Source organism: Ostrea edulis, chromosome 4, assembly GCF_947568905.1.
Source record: "Ostrea edulis chromosome 4, xbOstEdul1.1, whole genome shotgun sequence".
In the NCBI taxonomy this organism is placed as follows: domain Eukaryota; kingdom Metazoa; phylum Mollusca; class Bivalvia; order Ostreida; family Ostreidae; genus Ostrea; species Ostrea edulis.
Window position 1 is genome coordinate 15,300,732 of NC_079167.1, and position 14,562 is coordinate 15,315,293.

General features: G+C 35.3%; 1 protein-coding gene and 1 long non-coding RNA gene across 2 annotated transcripts; one reads left to right on the top strand and one right to left on the bottom strand.

The window, feature by feature from the left end:
* Positions 1 to 507: 507 nt before the first annotated feature.
* On the bottom strand, positions 508 to 3,652 carry LOC125671988 (uncharacterized). Its single transcript, XM_048908033.2, has one exon. The coding sequence runs from the start codon at positions 2,914 to 2,916 to the stop codon at positions 1,468 to 1,470; it is 1,449 nt and encodes a 482-aa protein (XP_048763990.2). The 5' UTR covers positions 2,917 to 3,652; the 3' UTR covers positions 508 to 1,467.
* A 7,152-nt stretch (positions 3,653 to 10,804) lies between these two features.
* On the top strand, positions 10,805 to 12,782 carry LOC130054009 (uncharacterized). The gene is made up of 2 exons (XR_008802250.1): positions 10,805 to 11,136; positions 12,033 to 12,782. It is a non-coding gene; the product is annotated as an uncharacterized LOC130054009 (long non-coding RNA).
* The last annotated feature ends 1,780 nt before the right edge of the window (positions 12,783 to 14,562 follow it).

Consider the following 14,562-nt stretch of genomic DNA (forward strand, 5'->3'; position numbering starts at 1 on the left):
AGTCAAACGGTAAAAAGGAACATCACGAAGTAAAAACTAATACCACGAGGTGTAAAGCAATGCCGCGAGGTGTTAAACATCTAGACTAGTCTCTGGAGATTTTAAGATCTTTAAATCCATTTAAAGTGAAATGATCTCATTAAGGTAAATATATCTTCTGACATCACGCAAATCTAGACCATTAGTTTGACCTCATCAAATGGAATTCAATTGCTTAGTCGGCGAGATGTTGATAAAATTCTTTTACTGTACATTTGAAATATAAGACGCGGAGAATACATATAAAGGACTTGGTATTGTTAAGTGAGCAGTGTGCATTGAAAATTCAGAACTATAGAATAAAGTATTAGGCGTACTAACCTAGTGATTTGATATATATATTAATCCTTTAACGCTTTATTAATGGTAAGATTAAAATAAATTATGGCAGGTAGAATAACAGAAACTAGTTATTAAACACAGATTAGCCTCTTTCACCTGGCAGTCAACACAAAAATTCTAAGGCCCTTGGTTCCATAATTCGTTTATTGTCCATTAAGTACACCAAAGAACGTCCTATAGAAAAATGTGGATTCTGATAAAAGAAATAATATACATGTTTTCCAAGAGTAAAATATATATGTTGATGACATATAATCAATCATATGTCAATGAAGTACAAAAGGTCTATGGACCACATTGCGCACCTGAATTGTTGCATTTTGCATGTGAAGATTTAAACCCTTGCTGTGATCCCACCCCTAGATTTGAAGGTCCTGGCACAGAGAAACTTAAAATAACAATACGAGGGTACTTGCATATAAGATTTGACATGTTCAATTGCATGTTGTTCTTGAGAAGAAACGTCTTAAGATGTCGTCAACTACATATTCCTGTGCAACACTTACACCCCTTGCTGTGACTCTTTACCCTGGTCATGGTTGAATAAACTTGAACCTTAATGTGACAATGGTTCTTAAAGAGGAAGACTTTTAGAAAATCGGATATATTTCGTAGAAATTTTTTAAACCTTATGAATTTTTGGTTCTTTGGTTCTAGTGTGAATAAACTGAAACTAAACTTTATGAAGGTGTTTCCATGATCAACCCTGTGAATCTTAAAAAGGTTTTATTTTAAATTTCAAATAAAAGTCTATTGTGTGATCTGGTCCCACGTGTCATGGAGGGCTTGAACAAACTCGAATCTTCATTATAATGAAGATTTCACACTTTCAAACTTTTGGCGTTTCTAGTACAGCGAGTACTAAATTTTGACAAGAATAATATTTCAAACATTTATCCTTATTGCCCCAATCCTTTGATTGAAGAAACTTGAATCCCAATATCACCATGATGCTTTGTTACAAAGGTTGGGATTAGAGCAGTAGCTCTTGAGAAGAAGTAGAAACATAAAATATCACCGACGACAGACGAATTTTGAATAGAAAAGTTTACTTTTGCCTTCGGTTCGACTGAGCTAAAAATATGATTAAACTCGTATCGCCTTCTTGCTTCCAGTGCACATCACTGATTTTGCAGAACCTCTTTTCTTTTTTCCTTTATTTTTTTCGCATCCTCTTTTCTTACCAAATATGCTAGCAAATGTGGAGTCTTTCTTTGTGCGCAAGCGCGGTATTTCCAAATGTTGGGGACTCTCTACTATTGTTGGTCGGTATGATGACGTTTCCTGTTCAGACAGAACTTTCATAAACGATCCTAGGGTGACGTTATGTCCATGTTTCATAGCTTTTGTGTCAACCTTCGATAAATCGAGTTCACTTTTGTGGAACTTCTCTGGCTCCTTTAGCCTTGCGCCAGGTGTTAAGGAAAGCAGTGATAAAGTTTGGTTAGGGAGAGATTTAGAGGTTTCTCTGGCACCCCTTGGGTCTGTTACCAAAGCTTTACTTGGTTGGGATTTTGAGAATGGTGGGGCTGTATAGTTTTCTCTCACATGCTGTGGTTGCAAGCGCAACGGTGGATCTTTTTTTACAATAAAATACGTAGTTTTATCATTATCTGCAGTATCTTCCGGTTTTGGTGCAGTCACACGTATCATTGGCGTTTCATACAAATTATAATGTGATCTCAGCAATCTGCTGCTTCCAAGAATTGCAGCTCTTTCAAAGTTCGATTTTCGTTTCTGGTTGAATTGTTTCTCTTTTAATGACTGTCCAATATCCGACCACTCCTCAGCACTTCTAAAAGTGAAACTGTCAGACTGGCCAGGACAAGCCCTGCCATCTTTAAGAAGGATATCCGTGATTTCTTTGTAACCTAGTCTCTTAGCGTGGAGATAGGGTGTTAATCCTAGATTATCGTAGACATCAACTGACAACCGATAACGACGGAATTCTCCCACCAATCTTCTAACTATTATGACGTGACCACCTTGCGTGGCATGGTGTAGAACAGTCATCCCTTCCGTGTCCTTATCGGTAAGGTCATGGTCACCGTTCAGTACCTCCAGTAACAGTTCGACCTGTTCAGCACGACCAAGAATAGCTGCCCATGACAAAACGGACCTTTGGTGCTTGGAATCTTTATGTTTTGGATCTGCTTCCCGCGAAATAAGATAACGAAACATCTTTCTACGTTTCTCATCACAGTCTATATGAAGAGCGCCAACCAGAACACTGTAGCCATAGTTATTCCTGCTGTTGATCTTGTACCCTCCATCCAAAATCAGCTTCACTTTCCTGAATCTTCCCTTGACAGCTGAATGGAAGAGATTGTTGGCCATACATGCGTTAACACGGTCTACACCGGAAGCTCTAGAAGATACACTGGATGTACGGCTTCTAGGACGGAACGCTTCCGGTGGTTTGTTGTTCACAGTTCCCGATCCAACCACTTCCTTAACATGGTTCAAATCCGCCGCCTTTTCCATCTGATTTACCAAAGACTTCACATGAATCACTGTTTCTTCTCTAAGAACCATTTTGGAAAACTTTGGACGTCTCCGTATAGTAAGCGGGTTTTCTTAAATCGCTTCCTTCACAACAGTTTGTTCCGTCTCCTTTATATTTGGCACAAAAATGCCATATGAAATGAATTCATAAATCTTTTTTAAAAATCCTCTACGTGTGACAGACATTAATGAAGGCTTCAGAAATCTATATCAGTAGTATAACATACTCGATATAGGCTCTTAATAAACTCCGACAGCTCGCTGTATGGACTGCACGGACTAGGCAATTCGACAGAACCTGTTCAACTACCGAGTTATTTTCTTTCATAAAGTTTTCATTTCGATAATGTCTACATAGCTCAAATCCTCTTACATTCATTTTTCTTTGGTATTTAAATTCCGTCGAAACACTGAACAGAGACTGCGTTTGATATGTAAAATTTTCACGTATCAAATACCCTCCGTAATATTAACACAGCTCTTTAACTGAGCCTGATTAGACAAGAAAATGTTTGAACTGTTCAAAAATTACATCAATCCATGAGGTCAATACTTTCACCCTAAAAATTAACATGTTCTCCCCACAGAATAAAACTCCAACTTCCGGAGAGAGGTTTTTTTTCTCTTCAAAATAATTAGCTAATTACGAGGATCCATTACAAAAACTACGTGCCAAAAGTGGCAAAGCGTGTTGGCTGATCGACAAGGTAAAAATGTTAAGGTGATGGCCTTTAAAAGCAGTATCTAGACTTGCATGAAACATTGAACAAGAGATCTTACTTATGAAATGAATGCACCATAGTCGAGCTGAAGGTTTCTATTTTACGATATTTGGCTACAAAAATAACCTTTGGTCTTGATATTGATTCCAGCCATTCGTGATAATTATATGTAGCAACAAAGTTCAATACTCTATTCAATACAGTTATCGATAAGTCTGTATATCAAAGTAGATTTTTTTCACTGTGTTAAGGCAACTAGTGCTTCATTAAACTTCGTTAAAGGAAGCACGGGGCAGAGAAACGATGAACTTCGGTTTGGTCGAGATATCAATAATTCCAATCAGGATAGCGTATTTGCAAAACCATATCTTTTTAAAATTGTGTCGATTATCAACTGAAAGGTGAAAAGTATTTCTGAGGTTGAGTTAAACATTATTTCTGTCCTCGGAAGGCATCTGATATCAATTTTAGTCTCTTTCTGTCAGTACTATTTATATGAAAGCGTTTGTTTCTTTGGCAAGCCTTTTCGTGTCTCTGGAATGTTCAAAGAACTACAGAGAAAAAATTATGACCGTGTGCTGCCTGTACAAAATACCAGTTTCGCGCACCTTTTCAATGACAAATGTCCTTACTGACATTCGATTTACTGGTCCGAGATAGGACTTAAATTACTTTTCCGATAAAAGATCATGTTTGGGGAATATTTTAAATTTAACTTCTATGCTTATTTTGACAACAAAAGTGTTTGTTACAAAAGCTATTAAAATTTTCACGCGTTAAGTTTCCTAATCAATATACAATGAACTGCGCATATATCGGTATCAAATGGATGGTTTGAGATCCGAGGTTTGCTGTCCTCTAATCATGTTACGTAACGTCATATTTCAATCAAAGAATCATGAATATTCATTCCAATGAGAGATTTGATTTCATTGTCTAACAATCAATATTGAAATGTAAGCGACACTCTAATGCCAATATTAACGATGTCATCAAAGACTTGATCTACTCACAGAAAAGTGGATTGAAAGCTGACATTAACTTTCATTTAATGTGTACAAATGTTTGCATAACTGTAACTTGGCCAGGGACTTGATCTTGGGTCTCGCCGATATTTGACTATATACAGTGCTTACGCTGTAAGAATACCGGTACCTCCAAGTAACTAAAGTGTAGATTATTTTTAGCAACATGATGCATATACATGCGTTACTCTAAACTTATATGTGACGGGTTTAATGCTAATGTCTAATACATCAATTTTTATCTTTGATCTTTTTAATCATTTAGTTTATAAGTTTATTTAAATGAGTCCTCATTTCTGAATAAAACACCGGCTATTATTGAAAGATTTTTGTAATATCTTTCTTCATCTTTTTCACTTCACATTAAACTTCATTTTAAAATAAACCATTGATAGGTTTTATATTGTACTAACACTCCTCTGTTCGAGAGAGAAAAATTTATGAACATAGCACAAATTTATGACGCTATTTTTCAAAATTTCTGTTCACTAAATTGACTGAGCATTGTTATCGATTGTAATTTTCATTTTACATTCTAAAATGACTTTCTTGTCACCAAGACACCAGTGCCACAATATTTTTTTTTTATACCTGTAACACTAAAGAAATCAGAAATAATCAGACACAGGTAAATACAATCCCGATTTAGGTCAAAATCGATTTAAATCCATTCACATTCCATCGGATTGGCGATGCAGTTTTTACTACTTAATGTTTTAAAACTTTTTAATATTTATATAAGTATTTGTCAAGACTTCCCTTTTTAATAAAAAATAATTGCATTTAGACAAACTTTCAACAGTAACAAATAAAATCCAGTTCCCTTTGAAAATACTACACTGGTTTTCAGGTATAACTTTGTTTTGACGAAGGTTCATTAGACTTAACCACATATCGCAGATATACCTACTGACCGGCGGGTCATACCCTAGAATTCATGTCCACCGGACGTCATGGACAATTTTTCTTGGGCCTAAAGTCAATTTATGACGAGTTTCCCATTTGACAGTTACACAGACAATGTAAACAAAATAGCGAGATTTCCATCGCCTCACTCCAAAAGTAAACACAATTCACGATTTGGAGTTAGTCCTCAATACACAACAGTTGTCATACTTCAAAGGAAGGATTTACTGAAATCGGTTCAATTAAAGGAAGACAAACACATGTAGCAGGTAATCAGAGGTGGTTATACTGAGTTCGGCTATCTAAATCAGTGGCATGGAGACAAACACATGTAGCAGGTAATCAGAGGTGGTTATACAGAGTTCGGCTATCTAAATCAGTGGCATGATCTGTAAATCTTCTCAACTTAAAGTATTCAATGTATAACGAGAGGAAAGTGAACAATTTTGAAGGGTCTGGTTCACGATTTTTGAAAACAATATTTTTCATTTTTGATGTTAAACATTAAAAATATAACTTATTTAATGTTGACAGCCAAAATTTTGACCTTCTGAATGCAAGAATAAAAGCAATATTTTAGCCTTAAATCTGGGTTATGTAAACAAAGACTCGAGTCTTTTTATGTATACAAACAAACCAGTGATACGTTAATGTTGTAATATAAAGCATCTTCATTTTGTATGGTCACAAATCTTAACATTTAGATGACACATTTTACCCAAAGAATGCTTGAAATGTGAAAGGTATAATAAACTTAGATTGATATCTGTTTCTTCTAAAAATTTCGTAAACAATAACATACCGCAATCTAGTTTTACAAAACAAATAATAAACTCTCTAAAATGAGCTTCTGTGATAATGTATAACCTTAACTTTTATGTGAAATATTTTCAACACAATAGAATCTAGACAATAGATTTTGATCATTAAAAGTGAAAAACAAAATTTGGGGGAAATCGTGAATCAGTCCCTTTAAATCAAAATAAATGCCTTTTGTTAAATAATAATGAAAGTGAAGTAGATGAAATTCACATGACTGGTAAATGATTAGAAGCTGACTTTTTGCACATGATACTTATTTGAAGAGTTATCTGACCTTGTAAAAATAAGAAAAATCTAATTTTCTAAAAATGTGATCGGTAAATGATTTAAAATTTGATTTCATATTTTCATAAAGAGAATGTATCTTTCTATCAAGAAATTTGTATGAAAATATTTTTTTAAAAGAATATTTTAATAAAATTCTAGGTGAAATAAATCAAGCAGTGAGCGAAATTTAGAAAATTCATATCGTGGATTATTTTTATTTGATGATACCAGGATTTTAAAAAATCCTACCATCCATGTATTAGATATGAAATATGGTCGTTATACATTGAATACCGTAAACTATATATAATATTATATTACGAAATACGAATATACTTGATTCCTTACGCACCCGATAAATGCCGAGGCGTTCCCACTCCCATTGCATCAAGCCATATCGCAGTGGTAATACCCATAATCGGCGTGACGTCATATTCCAGTGGAACAATTAATTTCGATGTCACCTGTTAGCTGGCCCCGTACAACTCCAATCTCTCGCCAGTATGACATGTGTAGGACATGTTGGATCGAATTGCTATTCCAACGAGCCTATTTCATCAGAGACTCTTCCCACTTTGCGTCAGACACTTCTGGAAGAGTGGCAGGGCATCCCTATGACACAAATAAACCGTGTAACGAACTATATGCATCGCAGAATTTGAGCAGAAACAAATTCCAAGTGGAGGTATATCCGTTATTCAAGTAGAAATATTTCAATGGCAACCACCTCTTGAGCCTTGACATCTTTTGCCAAAATGATGATGGCTAACTCTAAATCCACAGTACTTATCGTCCAATAGAATAAATGTTTATCTTCTATTTATGGCACGCCAAATTCACAAAAATGAGCTAAACATAGTTTCACAGTTGATAAACTAGGTTTATCGACTGTAAACTATAGTTTACGAACTGTAAACTATAGTTAACGATTCGTTAACTATAGTTTTCATCCGTAAAACTATATTTAACGGTTGTAAACTATAGTTTACAAATGCTAATCTAAGTTTATCTGTCTTTAAATAAATGTTAACAATAGATTTTGCCGATAAATACAGATTCACATTTGTAAACTATAATTTACATTCGTAAAATATAGTTCACAATTGTTAATCCTAGTTTCACAAATTGTGATACTATATTTATCAGACTTGTAAACCGTAGTTTACAATCGTGAAACCGTATTTATCACATAAACTATGTTTTGCAATGGCTAATGATTGTTTTGATTGTTAATTATAGTTTACGCTTGTGAAACATAGATTATCTGTTAACTATGGTTTACAGATGTGAAATATAGATTAACGTCGTTAACTATAGTTTACGGTCCGTAAACTATAGTTTACAGTCGATAAACCTGGTTTATCAACTGTGAAACTATGTTTAGCTCATTTTTGTGAATTTGGCGCGCCATAGATATTAGTTGTTTGGTTGTATACCGTTTAACGTTCCTCTCGAGAATTTTTCTCTCATATGGGGACGTCACCACAGTCGGTGAAGGGCTTCAAAATTTAGGCTTACAGTGTATGCTCGGCGCTTATGGCCTTTGAACAGGAAGGGATCTTTATCGTGCCACACCTGCTGTGACACGGGGCCTTGGTTTTTGCAGTCTCATCCACAGGACCGGTTTATTTAGTCGCCTCTTACGACAGACAAGGGGTACTGAGGATCCATTCTAACCCGGATCCCCACGGGACTCAATTAGTTGTAAAAATTAAACAATATATTTGAATGAAATACTGTAATAACATTACCAAACATTGGGTTGTTGACTGATTGTTTTATGTTCCGTCGAGGATTTTTTACGCATATTCAGATGACACCAGCTGTAGGTGAAGTATCACTATGCTTAGCGCTCAGGGCCGTAGCAGAAAGGGTTCTTTATGGTGTCAACACCTGCCATGAAACGGGATTTGTGGAGTGGGTGCCAATGGTGACTTCTCCATATCAGTGAAAAATTCTCGAGTGGGACGTTAAACACTACACAATCGATCACCTTCCGTTCACTACCTTTTCAATACATTATTTGTTAAACATTCAGTTGCTGAATCGATGTATTTGATCGTGAAAGGAAGATCTATATATCGCAAAGCGAAATTGAATGTAAGTGTGTGTGTTTCTTTCCATCTTTTCAGATTGCAATATCTTAACCAAACACGCACAGAGAAACTCGCATTAATTAAAATACTAATACTCAAGAAAATCATTAAATATAATTCTCTCTTCATAAATAGAAAAAATGGATTTGTTCATATGACTTGCCAAATCGTTATGAGTATATTCAAAACATAAATGTCATATTTTTAAAAATTGTATAAGGGTATGAACTGCGACGCGTCACGGTTCGTGAAAATTCTGCTGTCGTGAAGCGTTGCTGTTCATACCCTCAAGTATTTTCAAAAATGATATTTATTTTTCATATTTACATCTTAATGTCATTTCTGTCGGAATATTCCCAGCCGTTAGAATAGTCGTATTATATTTATCAAGATTCATACGCACGTTGTTTACATTCACGAGGCTATCATTTCAATACGTAAAGATGTCGAAGGTAAAAACATTTGAAATGCAAATATTTTAATACAAGATATGTTTGTTAAACATGTATGTCCCCATCGTGCAAAATTAAAAAGGGTTATACACGTGCATCATTTAAATGATAGTAGTGCCAAACCATTTTAAAATATTGAGCAGACAATATCTTCCTATGTCCAGAGTGGATTGACCATGTGACCTAAAAATGAATAGGGGTCATTTACTCCTTATATTGTACCAGTATACTAAGTTTGGTGTCAATCAAGCAAATAATTCTTGAAATATAGGAGACAATATATTACCATGTCCAGTTTAACCCTTGATCTTTCACCAGGTGACTTCAAAATCAATAGGGGTCATCTACTCCTTAAGATGTACCAGTGTGCCAAGTTTGATGACTGTAAAGCAAATGGTTCTCAAAATATTGAACGAACAGTATATTCCTATGTCCAGTTTGACCTTTGACCATGTTACCTCAAAATCGATAGAGGTCATCTTCTCCTGAAGACATACCAGTGTACCAAGTTTGATGTTTGTCAAGCAAAGGGTTCTCAAAATATTGAGCGGACAGTATATATTCCCACAGGCAATTGCATCGCTTGGGGTCGAATTTACTATATAAAGAGTAGTATATTCCTATATCCAGTTTGACCCTTAATCATGTGACTCAAAATCAATATGGGTCATCTTCTCCTGAAGATGTACCAATGTACCAAGTTTGATGTCTGTCAATCTAAGGGTTCTCAAAATATTGAGCGGACAGTATATTCCTATGTCCAGTTTGACCCTTAACCTTTGTTCGTATGACCTCCAAATCAGTAGGGGTCATCTACTTCTTAGGATGTACCAGTGTACAAACAAAGGGTCAATATGATTAAAATAAGATCTTTCATTCGCTCCGTTATTGTTATGTCGTTACATGGCAAAGGGTTCTCAAGATATTGAGCAGACTGTGTCTTCCTATGTCCAGAGTTGATTGACCCTTGATTTTAGACCTTTTGATATGAAAATCAATAGGGATTCTCTTCTACTCGTAACCAACCCACATATGAAATATTACAATGAAGTGAATGGTTCTCAAGATATTGAGCGGACAACATCTGGTCTACCGACCGACGGAAATAACGACCGAGATGTCCCTCTTCTTTGAAAGGGGGGGGGGGGTAATAATGTAATGTTGAAGTTGTAACGTCATGGAGTTTTGGCTTATATTATAGAAAGCAAACCCATTTTAAAATACTGTATACATTGCTAACACATCTTATACAAATATTGAAGACAAATAATTTCAAAAACTCCGCCAATGGCATGGGGTTTTTTTAAAGTCAGGGGGAGTGGTCCTCTTAAAAAATATCAGTTTTTATGAATTAGAAAAGAATTCACCTTGCTCATTATACTTGACTGAAATGTTCATTTCATTTTTAAGATAAGATTTGGTATTGAAAGAATCCAAACGTTCTACGTATTTTGAATTGTGGATACAAAATGTAAAGCGTCATTTTAACAAGCTAAAAAGTCAAGTTTTTCATTTAGAGAAATAGCAAGATAGCATGCACCCCCTATTGTAAAACAAACCCTCTTGATGAAAGGTGAAGATAACGAACAGTGATCAAACTCATAACTCCTATAAGCAATATAAATTCACGCTTCCACTGTCGTCAGGGGAGGTGCGGTTATCATCTTCGCACAGCCAATCAGAATCGCGGAAGAATTGTCCGCCATTACCTCCGTCAAAACTTATGATGACGGAGGTTTTGAGGTACAGATGTTTTAGCCTGATTACTTCGAGTTCTCATAAAATTGGTGGAATTGTGTGCATCGGGGAAATGCAACAGTGATTCACGTTACCCAGAAAGGATACTAGAAGTAATGTTTATCCCATTTCCAAACCCAAAATCACATAAAGATTAATGTTTACGTTGGATAAAGGCGTGCGGTAGGCCCCACAGTAAGAGCAGAATGGACCGGCACACAAAGTAAGTTAGTCTTAGCAGACAATTATGTATTAGTTAATAGTAATAGTTAAATCAGGGACTGATAATAATACATGCCCATGTCATGTGTATACATGTACTAAGAGCTACAGGTGCTTGGGTTCAGGACCCCCCCCCCCCCCCCCCCCCCCCCCCCCCGAATTGGCCAAATAACCCGCACGACTTGATTTAAATTATTTCTTGTTGAAAATCCTACTAATGCATGTCAACATTGTCATGCATACCCCAAAATAGCTCTTTTTAAGAATTCCCCCAATGAATATAACAATTAATTCGTGTAGATAGGTTATTCAAGGGGGGGGGGGGGGGGGGGGGGGGGAGGGTGTCATGAACCCAAGCACCTGTGCTAAGAGCTACACAATACTTTTTTTTTTTTACTATAATATTATCTATTAAAAAGAATCCCATATCTAAACTATTTTCATATCTAGGGTCAATTAATTTAATGTTTACACCAATATATATGCAGTTTCTGGTCTGGTGTCTTAAATTTTCCCTGCTCAGCCATACATATCATAACATGACTGTAAGAGCGCCATATTCAAAGTTTTCGTTCCATGATTCCTACAATAGATCATACCAGGGGATAAAGTTCTAAAGTTTCAGTAATCAGACTAATTCCGTGGTCAAAGTTTTTAAATATCAATAGAATTTATGTCCATATATAATTTGTAATAAATGGTTTAAATTCGAATTTAGATTTTATAATAATTCGAGCAAACTGAAATTTTATAAGTAGCTAATAAATTGTTGGGTGTAATGTATGCATAGGATCTTTCATGTAATAGATCAGGTCACCTTTTAAAATTCCATGGCCCCTCTCAGCATCTATGTTTTACTTCCAAATGCTAAAAAAAATTGTTGTTGTTTCTTTATAGATTCATTGGATATGCTTGTAACAGCAGCACAAGTTAGAGAATTTACAAGACCAGTTAACAACAGCAGAAAATGCCTTTCATCAACAGAGCATACGTAATCATCATCTGCAACTCCAGTTATCAATGGAAGCCCAAGATTAACCCCACCAACAGGCCACCCCTTTTGACATTAACAGTACTCTACAGCAAGAGAAGAAAAAAAAACAGGGTTGTTTTTATATTATATCAATTTGAGACATGCCACATTTTGTACTTTGTTAGAGTTTTTTATACATCTGAGCAAATTCCCCAGTATGTAAAAAAAAAAAAAAAAGGAGGGACATAACAAATATGACAAAACAATCGCAGTTGTTATTAACACCGATGAGGCTGAGACATACTTTTGAAATTAAGGACTTAGCACAAGATTTTGTATTTCAACACAGTGTATCAGTGATATATTCTGTGCCTGAATTGACCTTATGTTGTGTTAGGTTGTGTTTCAATTTAGTCCTATAGGAATGATATTAACAACATGACAACTGAATAAAAGCTCAATTCCCAACAACCATCGCTATCATTGATTGTGCAGAAAGGAAATCACAGAAACAATCTTCTTTAAAACTACAGTTACAAATTATACATTCTGACTACAAATCAGCTACAACCTAAAGGGGACTTGTGGATTGTGATCCTTTAGGGGACACAATGGAAACTAGCTGTATGCTAATTTGTGTTATCTTGGATAAATAAAGGCTATTATTATTATCATATTTGTTAGTGAATTATTTACTGGATCTATGTCAGATGTTGCTGTTGCAGAGAATAGTGGATTTTACAAACTCCTTTGTTAACTGATGGTGGGTTGAATTATTCTGGAAGGGGAATTTATTATGGCAGACAAAGGTTTCACGATATCCAAAGAACCAGGGGAAATATGTCTGCACCTCTGTATCTCTGTCGGTGTATTCCCACCAGTTAGTATATGTATATATATGGAGACATCAATAAAGTTGGATAGTTTGCACCCTACTAACCCTTGGGCAAAACCCAGGGTTGAAGAGAAAATTGTAGAGCATGTGAATTCATTGTGTACTACTTGTATACAGTGTGAGGAATTATTTAAAATGATAAACATTTTATAAGAGAGTAAATTTATGTCTAACTTTGGGAAAACTTACATTATGATGAATATAAACTAGTAGATTACTTAAATTTTCCTTCGAAATGTGTGAATGCTCACAACTAAGAAAATGTAAAAATTTGTGCTGATTCATTGACAATTAAAATAGACAGATATTGTAAACCATTTATTCTTAAAGAACAATGATTATTCCATACTTTTGAATTATTTGTTGAAAATAAAAAAATCATGTGGTACTTAATTTATTGTCCTATTTATGATAAACTACTCCTTTAACTAAGTATTATATTGTGTTGCTGATCCTATGTAATTACAATATGTACTATAGTACAAGAGGTTGGGTAACTAATTAAAACAAATGTTTTACGAACAGGAAATTGTTTTTTGGTCCGAGTCTTTATAATATTCTTGTTTATAATCCAAGTTTTCTATTGTGTGTCATTTAACATATTCTTGACTGTACTGTCAAAATGGTGATGTCTATCAAACATTGTACACATTCTTTCTGTTGATTTGCAAGTTGTTTTAAATAGAAATAGATATTTGGGTGGACGTGGAATAAAAACTTGGAATGATCTAATTAACCCATTACCATTAAAAAAAATTATGCATGTAAATATCTCAATGTAAATATCTAGATCTACAATATCCATTCAAGTATAACTGAAGTTGAACATTTAATGGAGATCACAGATGATATTTGAGCTGCAATGTAAATTCTTGATAATATTTAACTGTTTTTCATAAGTAAATCATAAATAATAGTAAAATAAAAGATGCAAAAGCAAGCAAGCAGATGAAACATTTTATTGAACCGGTCAACGCAGCATATATGATATAGTTATTCAGTTTCAACCGAACAACAAACATCGTCAATTCCGTAACAAAACAATTATTCAAAACTCGGAAAACGTTTCGTAATATTAACCCAGCTGTGCATGAACAGTAAGCATCGATGGCAGCCGAATCCTGCAATTCGATGGTTAGACGATGTAGTGTTTCATTACTTAAAATGCAGCGAATTTAAAGCATCTAGCGCTAACAAATAAGTTATAATTACTGTTTCTTCCGCGTTTTTACCCACTGAAATTATGTGAACATAACCTTCTCTAAAGTATGTCAAACCCTTTGACGGACTGTTCTGTGAAAATTCACGAGTAAACGAGACGATTGAAAAGGTATCCTGTATAAGATCGAAATCGCCCGTCATGTTGTTTACATATGTTGACGGAGTCTGAAAACATGTGACGTTCGTTGTCATCGGTGGGCGGGGCGTGGAAGAGTGAATTGGGCAAACACGGACCCCTGGATATACCCGGGGTGGGATCAGGTATTTAGGAGGAGCAAGAATCCCCTGTCGACCGGCCACACCCGCCGTGAGCCTCATATCTTGATAAGGTGAACGGA